A 16,542-nucleotide genomic window follows, 5' to 3' on the forward strand; every position below is an offset into this window, starting at 1 on the left:
ATGATGGTTTTATCAGCTATTCCGGCTCTTATTCTGACGGCACCCATTCAATGCAAAGGATTCATTGGTGCAAGTTATGTAATGCAAAGTACATTTTCAGCACTTATGAAAGACTCTACTTCATTGTAGCATTTCCACAAAAAATGTGTTTATTTCCATTCTGTACACATCATTTGCTTAAGATGAAAAATTTATTATAAAAATAAAATGTAGATTTTCAAGGGTAACGCAACAAAAATATAAATACACAAAATATGGTCCTTACACGTAAGGTTGTATGGTACAAGCTCAAAGCAGATGGTTGATTTAATACAGTAGGCATGCTCTCAAAAGAGAAGGCTTAAAATTAGAAGCTCTGATTTCATGCTATATAATATTCGCAGGGAGAGCTAGTGGCCAAAGGCCCAGAAAACCGGAAAGGCAACAGCTGAGCAAAGGTCGTCGCGTTGACATCGAGAAACTAACTTCAGTCAATGAGGTATCTAAAATGCTTTAGCATGTTCAAAAATAAACATGCACAAAACACTGTGTTTGAAATGCTCGTGCATAAGTTGTGTTTCAAGTCTAAATCAATGAGTTTATTGGTGCATTCTAGTCCTAACTGGTTCTTTCTTAAACTCTTACACATCATGGATCACAAAGACATATTTGGCCACACACTAATACTCAAAACCATGGCCTTTCTCTTCTGGCCGTTCTGAACAGGAATACCCCTACAGCAGCAATCAGTCATTTAATTACAAATGTCTCTTGATTGATTGCAATGCAGTCATTCTAGTAGACTTTAACATAAATGATCCACCACAGGTTGCATATTGGTTTTTACCACCCTGTCTCTGAATCCTTGGCATAGGCCTGTTGGTACATTCTGGTTCCACTAGTCTAGCCGGTCCATTTCTCTAACGCAGTGAGCAAGACCTCTGTAAACTGTCTGTCTGACTCACTTCACACTGGAACTTCCACTTAAAACAGTCTTCCAATAAAGAAAGAGCTATTAAGTGCAGATTAACCTGGCACTGGCACTCCGTCCCACTTCATACGAGTTAGAATTATTTAAGGTAACACTGTGACAAAGCCTAGTTTTTCAAACCTTAAAACAAAAAAACTAAATTATAATCATGGTGCTGAGGAATCCAATCGCATGCGACATCTACAGTATTTCTGAGAGACTACGTGGCTTCACAGTGAGTGGTGAGTTGGGACACAGCCATATGGAAACTATGGCCATCGCGATGCACTCATCTCTGTCAGTCACAGAACCGTCCTTTATCCATCCTTGAGGATTCGTCCTTCTTTTCACTTGGCCAGTCTGAACACAGCCAGGTCCAGAGGCTCTCGGCTGGGGACACACCAGTCATCTGCCCCCTGCGTGACTTCGTAGTTCCGCCGAGCTGTCTTGTTAAACACTGGGAGTCTCTCGACTGAGTCAGTGGATAAAGCCTGAGGAGAACACACACGATGTAATCTGTTACAACACAACTCTCATTCACGAGACATTTCTAGCGTTTTTAAATGTAAAAATGCGTTCAGAAGACGCAAAGAATAGACCTTTGGCAGGTTAACACTATCATTTTTGTGAGGAATGGAAAAGTGGCTGTAAGGGACAGAAGTGCTTAGTGGATTGTACCGTTGTTTAACAACGTTGGACTGTTTAGCTGATTAATCGTCTTTTATATATTTAAGTAGATAAAAACTGCACACAGCAATTTTGAAAGTTGTCAGTTGATTGTAGACCTTAAGTTTATCCCTCGGTATTGTTTTCAATCTGGTGTATAACCGGTATAGCGTGATTACTTGAAAAGCATTCGTCTTTATTTCGTACAGAAATTTCCATTTTAATTTTTGGGTCAACTATCACTAGGGTTTAAACGTACCTTCAGGTGAATGACTGCATCAGTGCCATGACCCTCCATAGAGTATAACTGAAGATCGCCCTGGAAATACTTGGCATAGAGTCGAGAAATGGGCAACCCATAACCAAACCCAGCCTGTGGACAAAAATTGGTTAATATTATAAAGAGGCAGTGTTATACGTATTGTTGAAATTACTGAACTATTATAGTCTTTATTAATATTTTGTACTGTGTTTTTATTTTGATATTTTTAACTATTATTTATTTTATTTTTTTGTAATGCTGACACATTTATACAGTTTTTAACTAATTAAAAATGAGAAATTATATCTTCATTATACTAGCTCAAATAAAAAAGTTATTTTTTGTATATTTATTTCAGTTTATGCCTATTTAATTTTAATTAAAAAAAAGGTTCTCGTGGTTTTAGTTGTAGATAACTTTAATAATCCTCTAATAATAATAACCATTTAATAAGTGTAAATATATGTAAATTGCAATCCCATTCGTATTTAATGTGTAATGCAGTGAAGTCTCACCAGAGGAGCGCTATGTTTTTCATCTATCTGGGGTTTTGGTGCCGTGGAGTACATGTAACTGAACAGATTCTCCATCTTCCTGAAGGGAACTCCACCACCTCGGTCACTCATCTACATAGTCAGAGATTACATTATTAGCATAAAAGGTGAAAAAAAGACAATTTATGAAAAAGAGAGAACTGGGGCATAAAAAGAAAAAAAAAACTAGGTTATAATGATGACAGACCAACAGGCACTGGCCATGACTTCCACCCTTGATCACGACTGGTTAGCATGTACATGACCTAAATCAGCATTTTCAAGGTGACCAAACAACAAGGATCTGCTCTCTTGCACTGTGTTATGCAACAGCAGGTGTTTCACTGATGGGAAAATGACTGATGGCTCTAGTTACATCAGACTACAATCGCATGATTTTTTTTTTTTTTTTTTTACAATCGCATGAGTTTCGCAACAATAAAGTTACCCAAATATAAACAATAATAAAAATAAATAAAAAAAATACAATAATTTAAAACCAATAAATATGCAGGTAGATTTTACAAAAAAAGAAGTATTTTCCTTTTTTAAAGTATTTAAAAATTTTATAAATTTTGTTACAATTAAGCAAACAGACTCATTCCACCACTGCATCAAAATTAAATTCATAAATCTCGTTATTGTAATCTAAAGTAATTTTAAATAGCATGTAAGCATACTGTAATTTATGCAGATTTAGATTTAAACAGTTTAAAGTATGTTTGCCATTTTATAGTGCTTTGAATCTAACAGGAATCCTCATGAACAATCATTTAAAATAACTGGTGACATTTTTTTTTTACATTAGGTGCCTTTAAATATTCTGTACTTACATCAAAAAATAAGTACAATGTACTTATTGAGTTCATATTGTATTACAAAACACTTTTGCTGCTATTGAGGTGGTGTATGTTTAAGGGTTAAGGGACAGGTTAGGTGGTATGGGTATAAGAGTATGATGTAAAGGATGGGTCAACAGTGTAATTATATATGTAATTTACAGAAATTACTTACAGATGTAATTGCATACAGGTATTTTTAAAAGTCCAATGTAAAAACATGTATGTACACAATAAGTGCATTGTACTAAATTATTCATTTAAAAGTACATGGTACATAGTAGGTGAGGTAGCCTAATACAAAGTGGACCAAATAATTAAAAAATGAAATCAAGAAAATCTAAACTAAAGGAGTCATGTGATTTGATTTAAAGTTTTCCTTTGTCTTTGAGGTTCTACAAGCTGTGCATATATAAGATTGCAAAGATTTAAGTCACAAACCCAAAGAGATATTATAAAAGTTAAGCCTAGTTTGCGCCTTTCAGAACGACAAGCTTTGTACCAGAAAAAGAGTATGTGTAAAATAATGTGTTTCTTGACCCTTAAACTGCATAAAACCATTACATTACACCAAAATACACAAACTAATGTTATTTGTAGCTTCACAATATGACTCTTTTTAAAAAACGCATAAATTACATTATATTGGAAAAGGTGTGTAATTACTATGAAAGTCGAGCTTTTTGTTTTAAATAAGTTGTATGTGAACAAATCACTGTAGCATTTATGTTAAAATCACCTTGATGGTGAGGTCCTCTCCTCCTATGGCCACCATGACTTGAATGGGCGGAAGATTACCGTCCTCTCTGTGGTTCTCAATGGTCGCCCTCATTGCATTCTGAGGAGAGAAGCACATCGTCATGACAACATTAACCTTGCCTTAAATAAACAGCATTGTTTCAGGACAGAATATGAGACAGCTCACCTTGAACAGTTCAAACAGCATATGGTACAGATGGGAAGGCACGTACACGATGCTAATAGGCTGGTTTCTGTTATCAGCTGTAAAAAAGAAGAACACAGTCACAGTTTCAATACTGCCTATAGCAATATTGCTAAGCTCTGAATAATTATGCCTGAAACAAAGAGAACCAATAGATGGAATAAGTTTAATATCAAGTATCTCAACCTATATTTTGTGGTTTTACATTATTTCTGTGTTCTTACTGTTAAGTTCCTGAAGCACCAGGTCAGGTGAGCTGAGGTAGTACTGATCACACAGCATCCTGGCACTTTCATATGCATCTGCAGTACAATAAAATGTTGTCACAAAATAGGTTTTGGTAGCACTTTTGCAACAAAGCTCACTCTACATTGACAGCAGATAGATTTTGCATAATATACCTTTAACAACTTCTGCCACCTGGCAATGAGGGTCTATACTGCCAATGGTGTTGGGGTGAACTGGATTTGTAGCACCATCAAAAACAAGAGCTGAAAAATCAGATAAATCAACATTAATACAAGCATTTTAGGAAGCAAGAATTTGGTCTGAATGTTGTGCTTACTGTGCTGGTTGATGAGCATTCTGATTGATATCCGGCTCAGGTAGAAACGGTCCAGAAAATACTGAATATTCTGATTAGTGACTGGATCTTGACCAAATACTTCTTTATATTCAATCACACCCTGGGCCATAGTGGGTACAACATCATTGTGCCTGTTTCGGATGTTGACCAGAACATTTACAAACCTGTGTGCATATTCAAGAGTTAAAATGTGCATTGAAGAATGAAGAGCACTGTAATATTATTGAACAGTAATATCTGACCCCAAAATCTAAAATCCCTATTTCTCTATATAAAGTTATCTTCATGAAATGAATGTATGCCAACCCTTTCAATTCTCAATTTAATACTAATGAGAATGTTTGTAGGAAAATGAAAAAAAAAATCTTATTGACTAATTGACTCTTATTTTTTCTTGTTTTCGTTTGACTTTGAGGTCAATACGTAGGAAATTTGCCCGTTTAATTTCTACTCACTCTTCCAATACACATTGGTCATCTGGACTTCTCTCCAAAAATTCCAAGATCTCCATCAAACTTTGTATATACCTTAGCAGACAAACAAAATAAGTAGGCTTGAATTCATGTAATCATATTGAATAATAATAATTTAGTGCGAGCACTGAATTTATTGAGAAATTGTTTAATTTCAGAACAGACCTGTAAGATTATTTCGTGGAATTGTCCCTCAGACTTTAACCAATTAAACATGTATATATATATATATATATATATATATATATATATATATATATATATATATATATATATATATATATATATATAAACTGCAAATATGACATATTTGGCTTAAGCTTAAAAATGGCTTAAACTAGTAAACAGATGCATTTAGAAGAACACTGACCCAATATCTGTGGGAAAACAACCGTTAACAGTTGTATACCATGCATATTAATGAAAGACTGTTTTGTTTTGTTTTGTTTTGGCTATGCCTAAGTTTCCACTTCCTAAAAGGCAACACCGAGGAGTTAGTATGACGCCTTAAAGCACGAGGGGGAAAGTAGAGCAAAGTTCACAGCAGAATCCCTCTTTTGCAGCTCCTTCCCTGTCGTTGAATATAGGGCAAAGTTCACAAGCTGAGCAAGTTCATAGTTTGGTCAAGTCTCAAGTAGACCGCGGCGTTTGAGTGTCGTGCTAAATATAAACACCACGTCTCTGGCCATGTAATCGCCTTTTAAACAATACGTCGTTGCCACAACAATTCTGGTCAAAGTAGACAAGATTATGAAAGCAGTAAAATGTTTCATAACTCACCAGCTATGAACCATTTGTACGGAAGGTGTGGTAAGTAATCTTTTGGGGAGCAAGTTGATCTCTTTCATGATGTTTGACAGACGCACCGGCAGCTCTTGTCTCAGGAAAACAAAAGATGTTTTCTCACATGCGTTGGTGGAACCTGGAAGAAAGCAACATGTAACGAATAAATATATAGCGCGATTTAACTAATTATTATAATGGTATAGGTTTGCTTGCACGTTGGTCATGAACGGTGCATTTATACACGGTGGAATACAAATGTGTGAATATCGCAGCGAATGCAAACAAAAATAGCAGCGGTTAAATGATGCAACACTCCGCGTATATGGACAGTGGGATGGGAATTCCGAGTCATTTCCTGCGAATCGGTTCTTTTGGACGGTTCGTTCAGAAGAACCGGTTCAGAAAGGCAATTGAGCAATGCGTCTTTACATTAGTGTACAGTGCTCTAAAAAGTTCGAATAAAACATTATGTTGGAAAATATTGGCTTTGTCGATTAAATTGTATTAATGAGGATGTTCAATGTTTTCCAGTGGAATTAATAGAAATAGCATAGAAATAATTAAAACAATGTGTTCCTAAAAATTTATTTATATAATCTGCATTAAATTTATTTCTAAATCTGTTTATTAAAATAATAATTAATACAATAATTAATAAAATTCAAATAAATAATAATAACAAACAGGACAAAACTAAACAAAACTAAACCCAATATGGTTCATTTTTATCTTTTCTTCTGTTTGGCTTTTTAAGTAATTTGGCAGTCCTTGGTATACTCCACATTCTCTTACTATCCGCTCAGTTCAAGTTCAAATTGTGAAGTTCAGACCGATTTACCGTTCAATGAGATTCGTAAACAAATCCAGACTGCTTCTGTGAGTCGTTTCAGCGAATTTACTGAGAAGATCCGATTCAAAGGACACTTTGTTCCTGAATCGGACGCAGCTGGTGAAGAAGTAAATAATTTCTGCATCAAGGAGATTCAAATAACACATGCAATGGAGCTACATAGTCGTGCACCTAATCAGAAACGAACTACGGAGCAAAATAATAAGATGAAGTTGCGTTAAAACTGTACGTTCTGCAGCAGACCGCGACCACTTTCATTATAAACAGCGTTTACATGAGGCTATTCCTTATCATTCTACGATTGCGTGCGTTTTCATAAAAGATCAAATAACACAGTCGATCGAGCACTCACCAAAATCCAGAAACTGTTTCATGGAAAGTGGAGAAGGTGAAAATTTGGAGAAGTGTTCAATGTGATGAGGCGCACTGGCCAAAGCAGCATTCCTCATTATAAACCTGACGAACTTCATTTTGCTGACTCGGTCGAAACCGAAAATTACCTGATATATCAAATTCAGAGATTCAGGTTTTTTAAATAAAAAAAGCCACGGTGTTTATAATGCATGTAGTGAGATGTGTGCTGTATGATGGTATAAGAGGCAGCTGTTCTTCCAAGAACACGCAACAGCCAATCAGAGCAAGAGTTTCCTATTACTAATGCAGATCTGCCCAATAGCATGCGGAGGCGGGGCCATACGTTGCTCATTGCCCTATAAATATAAGCATTCAGTCAGGGATATTAACACGTGTGCGTTGGTCACTGTGTAGCTTGCCTCCTGAAAGAGAACATCTGTTCTTCCCATTCTAAACTGTGGTGATCATTATGAAAATCAATCATTTAAGCTAAATGAATATCAGAAGTATTCTATTAATAATACCTATTAATCGTACCTCAGCTATACAAAATCTGTAGTATAATTACAATTCATCTTTAGGGTAAATAAGTGCAGAAGTTACAACCTGCTGTAATAAATTAATAACTTTTTAATATCATTAGAATTTGATTAAATTAACTTAACTTGAGGTGCTACATTAAGTACATTAGAATTAGTTCATATTAAGATGAATCTATGAGGGTAACTTTATTAGCCTACATCTTAATGATACAAATATTTAACAATGTGACTTTAGAAATACAGTATAAGCTCTTCTGAACTTTATTTTACCCCTTTGATCTTTTTCGTGACATATTGGGACAAATCCATTACGCGCATAAGTTCCCGGTCCAAAGATTTCTGTTTTTTTAATGGTCAATTTGTGCTTAAGGACATTATGTTCTATGAAAGACAAACATGCCAAATCTATTCTTGCATAACAAGGAGAGCCCCGATAAGAGACAAGTCAGTCATGCATATTTCACCCTCTCCTTCCAGCCAGCAGTCAGATGAGTAAATAAAAAGGCTCATTTTTAAGGGTTATGTGCTTATAGATGTTTGACAAATATCAATCCTTAAAAGTGCATTTTTAAAATGTTATTAACTGCGATTAGATTCGCACGTGCATTCAGTGTATTTATGAATTGTGCAGCGGCTTTCATCAGATGATTTCTCGCTATGGAGACCTAGATCAATCAGTGGCTCTTTTCATGATTAAATCATAACATTTCCCATATGCTCAAATATACAGCTCCACGCTATTGAACAACTGCGCCACCTTGTGGTCATCTTTGGGTTTTTTTTTTTTTACTTTCCACCATAGTTAATAGGGAATTGCATCTGTTATTTTAGACAAGATCATTACATTTTTGGTGTTTGTGGTATCTGTGGCCGTTTAAATGTCACATTATGTTGAAGTATGTGGCCTTAAACACAGTTTTTTGGTCCTATAGTTTTTAAACACATGGTTATTCTACTGTGTTAAATAAAAGAATTAAAGATAAGTTGTAGTTCATTTCCTTACCGTATATGTTATCTAAACTCCAAGGCAATCTGTCTATGTAGAAGTGATTGCGTAGCCATTAAGACCCGAGTGCATTGGATGAAGAAAACATGCCCAGTGGAAATTTCCTTTGGTCAGATACGGGCCATTGATGTGCTGTTTTCTCCCTTCACTGAACGGAACAGCTAGGAACCAATTGTTACGGACCTTCCAGTTCCTTTTCAGTAGCTGTTTTCCTACCAAGCCGTATTTCACAACAGAATTCACAATAAATCCATAAAAATTATTAGCAAAAACCATTTTACATTTAAAGTGTTTATTTTAAAAACATCCGTATATGAATAGCCAGATAACTACTTGAATTATGCAGGAAAAAACGCAGAGAGCAGAGAGAGGTACAGGGGTTTTTTAGATCCAATATGTAATATGCATAATTCCCAATTCTATATATACAAAATATACAAAAATAAGCATGATGTCACAATACACAGTATTCATGAAGACAAATGTACATCCACACTCTAAGATTACAAAACTGTCGCTGGGGTGGTACACTTTCAAAAATAGTACGCGCACGCATTAGGTAATACCTACTTTTAAAATATTAACATGTAGCTTAGGGTAGGAATCTACTACTGCATGGAGTAAATAAGTTTGCAAAACATTTTGTACCCTTTACCTAAGAATGCAGTAGATATTTTGCTCGAGATCTGAACAAATGGGAATGTATTTATATCAAACACCAGCAGAGAGGCAACATCACACATATTCATGCTGTTCTACTCAATATTATGTGACACAATGAATCACAGTTATGCAGCGCTCATGCCTGGGTGATATTACTTGTTTTTACTGCATTTTTCAGCAATAGTTTTTGTAGGGCTCAAGCTGATCCTAAACTAAGCAATTTCTTTAATAATGTTTTTCTTCGGTTAAAAGGCTTACGGCTTCATGCATCGTAGGGTTTAATTAGATCGTGATAATGTTTTTTGAAGGGAAAATATACTATTTTAATGACTATTATCATTTTACTGACACAAAAATATATAAGGGTGTAATAGAAATTATAACACAATAATAATGTTTCCACATATGAGAAGCTAGATAATGATTTGGACAGTTTTTGGACAGTTAATAGCTTGTTGAAATGATGGCAAAATGATTTAACAAAATTATAACATAATAATGACAACATATTTATATTATTCTGAATATAAATAGTATGTATAACATGTTTCATATATGAAATGTGATATGTAAACTTTTCTTTTAAATATAACAAATAAAACAGTTGCATGTCTTGTTAAAGTGATGGATAACGTAATAGACAAATCACAATATATATATATATATATATATATATATATATATATATATATATATATATATATATATATATATATATATATATATATATATATATATATATATTTATAATGTTTTAATGTTCCAGTATTGATATGAATATATGTGTTCAAAGATATTAAGATACTCACAGTACCACATTTTATCACACGCGCATTAATATATTCAATAATTTTATATCCAATGCATAACTGAATATGAAATCGCGTAATACATGCAATGCATAGCTAAGTAAACGTATTTTTCAGTATAAAAAAAGTGTCAATTTCTTATGCAGGTCTATTATTTTGTATATCGTAATACATTAACGCTGTATATGTTCCATGCACAAAATAAAATGAATATATTTTCTTTGCGTAAGGGTAGCCACGCAGCGCAGGAGCCTCTAGGACCCGAAACAACCAGGAAGTAAAGCCCATCTTGAACAGGACATGAGGGGTTATGTAGTGCTGTGTCGGTGATGTTTTATATTGAATCTTCAGCAGTGGCGCTCAAACTCTCTCTGATTCCACACTGAGAGCATCTAAACCAACAACAGCAGTGGAGAGCAGCGGGCATCAGCCTCGTACAATTAACCAGCACTTCTGGGGTGCCTGGCCCTTCACCGAAGACATGTCAGCAGAGGACGGATCTATGACACACCGTGAGTGCTCTTTTCCCTTATTTTTTTCATGGAATACACGTTTAGATGTGTACGGTCGGAGTATTGCAGCGCGGGTTACATCATTACGAGGCTCCACAGTGGCGAACAGCGCACAGCCATGTTTTACAGAGTGCTTTACAAATGTCCGCGTAAATACAACGCGAGGCGGCACGGGAAGCGTTGCGTGTCCGATGCGCATTTACATGTTTTAACGTAACTGTGTTTAGGATCTCGCCGTTGTGCAGATGCCATCAACGCAGGCAGGTTTTTTTTTTTTTTAAACAAAAGACGCTTGCGGTTTGACATCAGCGTCGCTCAGCCGCTGCAAGTAGATCCGTCAAATGCAACAAAAACTGCGCTGGAACGGATACGATCTTTACGAAAGCACAGCTGATTGAGATTAAACGACGGTGGAAATGATTTCTAATGACTTGTTTCAGACGGTCAGCGAGATTTATGACCTGATTCAATTATGGAATAGAATAAATAACCGGTCTATAGGGAGAAATAACAGCTGATAACGTGGTATGTCCCGTACTACACTATAAATAACTTTTTCCTTACTGTAGAGCACCCTTGCATGAAGGATGATTACATTTTAAAACATGGCATTTATGGAATTATTAAACTTAATAACGATAAATTACTATTATATATATATATATATATATATATATATATATATATATATATATATATATATATATATATATATATGGGGAAATAGAAAACTTTACCCATGACAGTATAAATCATTTACATCATCAGCAGGCTCGCTGTGTTGTGTAATGAGACAACAACAGTCCCCGCACAACCGCATTATAGTGAGCTGATGTGGCGAGTGATAGGTAGGCTGATCCCACTTAACAGTGTAATTGTTTCAAAGCACTGAATTGTTCAAGGCTGGCAGGCTTTGATTCTTGAGCTACCGTTGGTATGTAGCGATGAAACGCAGTTTGGTTTGATCTGTCGTTAGTTTTGCGTAGGTCGTGTGTATAGTGGTTTAGCAGATGGTCATTAGCAATGATGCACTGGACAGCTCCAGGTGCTGAACCGCTTTTAAAGAGGGTAGCCGCTCGTAAGCGGACAATATATGTAAGTTTAACTTTAATAAACAGCAATGACACGGTCTCAACTGGTAGAGCTTTAGAATCGAAATGTTCACAAAGTCGATTCATTAAAAAAAATGCTTATGTGCTTCAGTTAAAGACCGCATGTTGAAACTATTAATGGTGAATTGTAAATGTTTTCGAGATATACAAGACATTTGTTTCAGCTTGATCATTTCAGGGATAGGGTGGCATATTAATATTGCATAATTTAATGACAAATACAGTAAAAAAAAATTGCAATACAGTCACCGATATCTGAAACATTATTCTGGAAACTAGCTGGCAGTTTAACAAAAACAAATGTACCTTTAGCTTTTGAGTGTCGGTACAGTCAAAAGATGCCACCTGATACTGGTGTGTTATTCTGCGAACGTTTAATGATTTCTGTAATAATAGAATCGTTTTTTGATAAGTTCTCTTCTCTCTGATCTCTGCATCGGTCTGCTGAAATCATTTGCAATTTAACAAAACAAAACTACGCACGCAGTGTTGAATACGCCACGAAACAATGCTTCTGAACAAGCTTTGTTTTTGACAAGCTTGATTTCCACTTCTGACGGGCATTATGTTTTCTCAAGTTGTACTGGGTGTTTATAAACTATGTAGGGTGGCTGACTAAATCATATTTTAGGAATTCCTTGAAGAAAAAAACATTGGACTGCCCCGTGTCTTTTAGTTTTTCTCCTTTCTGTTTGGACCTTTGACTTGATTATTGTGCACTTAATTAGCAGCACCGCCTTTTTTCTTGGTGGGAGACTGTCTGCAGGAGCTAATTTAAGGGTCTGACGTTGGGAGGTGAATCACGTTAGCCTCTCAGCTATTCCCAGGCACAAAAGCACTTCTCATGTTGCTCATTGTTGCAACATGTAATTATGATTTATGCTGCTTTGAACCGGCTTTTGTCAGAGCTGTGAAAAGGCACATTGTTTTGTCCTCCTGTCTTTATTTTTACATTCACCTATAAGAAAATAGCCAGCCGTGAGCGGGTTCGGGAAGGAAAGGATCGCTTTGGCAGAGAAATTGGCTGAATTTCTGAAGAGGGTCATTTGTAAGTGGCGAGAGACGAGCCTTGCCACCCGTGTCTCCTCTAGAAATACTCTCAGACAAGGCTGCGAAGTCCTTTGCCTCCTCTCGTTCATACAAGCAAGTGGCGTAATTTAGCGCTGAGCTAAATAACAACAAAAAGCTAGCTAGAAGATTTTCGAGTGCATGTTTTAGATAAGCTAGGAAATTTGTGGCTTTCGTCTTTCATTAATTTTTAATCTTTTTTAATCCGAATGCGTAAAAGTGCTGTCACAGTCCCATAGGCAGGTCTTGATTGTCTTCTGTTGTACTCCTGTGATTATAAAACAGCTTAACCTTAAGTGCTAATCAGACACGATAAAATCACTGTCGTTTTAATATGGTTTTGTCCCAGCTGACCATGACAAGCAATGAGTGACAGGACATTTTGTCTTCTCATAATTTTGGTAGTATTATTTCCATATTATGATTTTTCCATATAGGAAGTCTTTATTAAAGCATTAAAAGCCGTGAGTCAAACCAACCAATGCTATCATCCACTGCAAATAACATAAATTAAAATCCAATTAGATTAAACGTTTAAAGTTATTAATTTAAGAAACAATATATTTTGTAAAATATGCATATTTATGTTCAAATATTTAAGTGTTTTGAGAATGTGAGCAGTGGTGTTTCACGGAAATGGACAGGTGCTCTCTGATTGGTGAAATTTTCTTTAAAGCATTATAGGTAATGTAGTTTTTCACCACAGTTAACCATGATTATTAAAACATAAGTTGATGTAATGGGAAATGATGGCTTACCAAAAACAAATACCACTGCTTAACAACCACAGAGCTAGAAGTTATTGTTTAAAAAGACACTTTCCATGTGGTGAAAATTTATTTCTGGAACATTACTGTTGCATTCAATATCTTCTGCATCATACTTGTTGGCCCCACCCACTGTGAAATTTCATTGGTCCATAATGTTGCTGCTCCTTTTAATTCTCGTCTACCGTCACTAATTGTATCTTTTTACATATCTATAATAATTATTTATTATTAAATTATTAATTTATTAAATTATTAATATTATTTATTATTAAATTATTATTAAATGTTTTCTTTTTTTCTGTCTTAAAATGGCTTTAATAGAACTTTCCACCAGCTCCCACACACAAGTTTTGAGACTGTCTTTGATACACTGCTATTATAAGTGGCGTTGACTGATGAATTTGCACAAGGTTTGTCTTTAAACATATGAAAACAGACATGTAAAACAACATTAAAAGCTTAATTTTATCACAGCGGGTCTTTAAATATAAAATATCTTATAGACTATAAATGTGTCACATCTCATAAGAATTTTTAGTTAAGTGATACGAGGAAAAAAACTTAGATTGGGTTTAATGTATTTAATGGTTTGCAATTAAATGTATTTTTGTATTATGAGTTTTGTGCTTCAGAAATAAATGCATTTTGATTGAAGTGATCACTTATAATTATATTTTGAACCAGAGGTGGTTGTGAGTTGTACAGAATTAAAAGTGATTTTATTACAATCTGAACGTTTCTCATTTAAGATCTTTCCTAGTGGGATTCGGTTCACTGAGCCGCGAACAATACAGAGCTAAGCACTTCGGCAGGCGCACTTGTAATACACTTATAAAGTACTTCAGCACCCCTTGGACAGATAATCATGATTCATGGCCGAACTAGTATGATTTCATTACTTTCTCCAGTTCTTATATACCTCCCATGCATAATTTAGGGAGACATTTATGTAAGGTACTTGCAGCCTGGCAAACTTTTGCTTGTGGGCCATTGCAACTCACAACAAGCTCTCCATTAGGATGGAATATTCATGAACGCACGGGCCGGAAGTGCAGACCGATGTGAGAGATACAGTGAGATTAAAACTGCGATAGAATGAGTTGGTGATGTGCTGCTTTTTCTCCATCCTTCAAACTTCTGACAGATCTCATGAAGCTGTCAGAGAATTCAGTACCTGCTTCCTGTTTTTTGCTCATGTTCCCTTTTTTATATAGCCTGAGGTCCCTCAGTACAGAACAGATGGTAAAATGTTCCTTTTGATCTTCTTTTCAGGTTTCAAGAGTTTTCTGGCTGTCGCATGAATCACAAACATGCTCCGGTTGTTTGAAGACACAGTCTGTTTATAAGTGCAGAGCATGAATTGGCAATAAGTATTCAGATGCTTTTTATAGTTATCGGGGCTTCTCTTGCTATCTTGTTTATGATGGTCTGGCACTGTGCAAATCTACCCGGACCAGATTCATAAATTGCTTGTAAGTGGAAAACTAATAAATTCTGGTGTCGAATTCAGACGTGCAAATTTGTATACCTTCAAAATTAAAATGCAAATTAAATTTGTTCATTTTTTAGGACAGCAAAAATGGTGATCCCTGGTTATCTGTAAAGGCACTGCAAAAAAAAAAAAAATACAGTTTGAATGCAAAATTTCTAATGATCTGGGGCTTTATTTACAAAAAGTCTTAAGGCTAAAAGTTGCGGAAAACTTTTAAAAATTAGGCCTGTGACACTCCTAATTTTAGGAAAAATATTCTTCATAAGAATAATTCACAAAGCTTTTTTAATGCTAGTCCACTGAAGGACTTTTCTATTTCACCATGCCAGCAATGCCTGATAAAGCAGTGTTTTTGAGCGCAGTGCTGCTTTGTATACAGCTGTTACTGAGAAAACAGCTATTTTACCGCTCCAAAAGTGGCACCTAGTGGCAAAGAATGAATTAGCATTTTCATTCAAACCAACACGAAAAGGCCAAAGAGTGAGCAGGCAATATGCTGCTAATGTTTGATTTTGATCCCAACTTTTAAAAACAACTCATTTCAGTCATTCAAAGTCAACTCTTTCTTTTGAGAGTTTCTTTTGAACTTTATACATGGTGCACTTTCAGATTTAAAACTCGATGTTTTCATTCGCTTAGGTCCTAGTGTGTTGCAATTAAATGCATAACCTTTGCTGCAGATCGTTTACACTACTCTGGCGTTTTAGAGGTCAAAAATGGAGGCTTTTGAAAACGCTGCAGATCCTGTTTTAGTTTGAAAACTAAACGGCTTGCATTTGGTGTAAACGGACCAAAATGGAGGCTTTTGAAAATGATGCACAAACGATGCATATCCTCGACCACCGAGTAAACAGCAACATTGTGTTCAATTTTGTACCCATATGCATGGTATATGCTATGGCAGTGACATGCGTTTTAGGTTGTGTAGTGTAAACATTGAAATATTGAAACGCAGCAGAAAGGCCAGTCTAAGAGTCTTAGAGCTGAATTAAAGGTCATTTTCCAAACATCCATAATAGGGGCGCTTTACATTTTAAGTAAAACTGACAAGGCACTATAATGTACAATAAATGAAAACACATTTCACAATGATTTTGCATTTTAAACAAGGGTTTGGTGATGGGAACAGGAAAGTGCTCAACTAAATATTCAACTAAATGCTCAACTAAATATTCAATATTGGCCAAAACCGATAAAACAATTCACTAATATCAGCTAATATAGTAGCAATATAACATTCATTCTCAAAGAAAGTTAATGTTTTTTATGAAATTTGCTATAAATGTGATCTTTACCTTTTTTATATAGTAGATAATCTTCTCTATTT

The 16,542-nt window shown here is 35.4% G+C and overlaps 2 protein-coding genes across 2 annotated transcripts in view; one reads left to right on the forward strand and one right to left on the reverse strand.

The window, feature by feature from the left end:
* Positions 1–126: 126 nt before the first annotated feature.
* On the reverse strand, positions 127–7,484 carry pdk2a (pyruvate dehydrogenase kinase 2a). Its single transcript, XM_043254033.1, has 11 exons — positions 7,240–7,484; positions 6,032–6,173; positions 5,234–5,305; positions 4,758–4,942; positions 4,594–4,683; positions 4,417–4,494; positions 4,175–4,251; positions 3,989–4,087; positions 2,393–2,503; positions 1,875–1,988; positions 127–1,440 (listed from the first exon to the last, which is right to left on the reverse strand). The coding sequence occupies exons 1-11, from the start codon at positions 7,355–7,357 to the stop codon at positions 1,297–1,299; spliced, it is 1,230 nt and encodes a 409-aa protein (XP_043109968.1). The 5' UTR covers positions 7,358–7,484; the 3' UTR covers positions 127–1,296.
* Positions 7,485–10,525: 3,041 nt separating this feature from the next.
* The window catches only part of tbkbp1 (TBK1 binding protein 1), a 40,021-nt gene continuing 34,004 nt past the window's right edge, over positions 10,526–16,542 (forward strand). The window contains exon 1 of the mRNA XM_043254314.1: positions 10,526–10,773. The gene's annotated coding sequence lies outside the window, so the exon portion shown is untranslated. The remainder of the gene's footprint in view (positions 10,774–16,542) is intronic.

Source organism: Puntigrus tetrazona, chromosome 12 (genome assembly GCF_018831695.1).
Source record: "Puntigrus tetrazona isolate hp1 chromosome 12, ASM1883169v1, whole genome shotgun sequence".
NCBI lineage: Eukaryota > Metazoa > Chordata > Actinopteri > Cypriniformes > Cyprinidae > Puntigrus > Puntigrus tetrazona.

What these genes read in the sequence shown, in the direction of transcription:
- pdk2a (XM_043254033.1), bottom strand. Translation starts at nt 7,357, where the DNA reads ATGAAGTTCGTCAGGTTTATAATGAGGAATGCTGCTTTGGCCAGTGCG. An exon ending in GGTGGCAGAAGTTGTTAAAG is followed by an intron (nt 4,495 to 4,593) that starts GTATATTATGCA and finishes ATTGTACTGCAG; the next exon opens with ATGCATATGAAAGTGCCAGG. An exon ending in ATGCAGTCATTCACCTGAAG is followed by an intron (nt 1,441 to 1,874) that starts GTACGTTTAAAC and finishes TGTTCTCCTCAG; the next exon opens with GCTTTATCCACTGACTCAGT.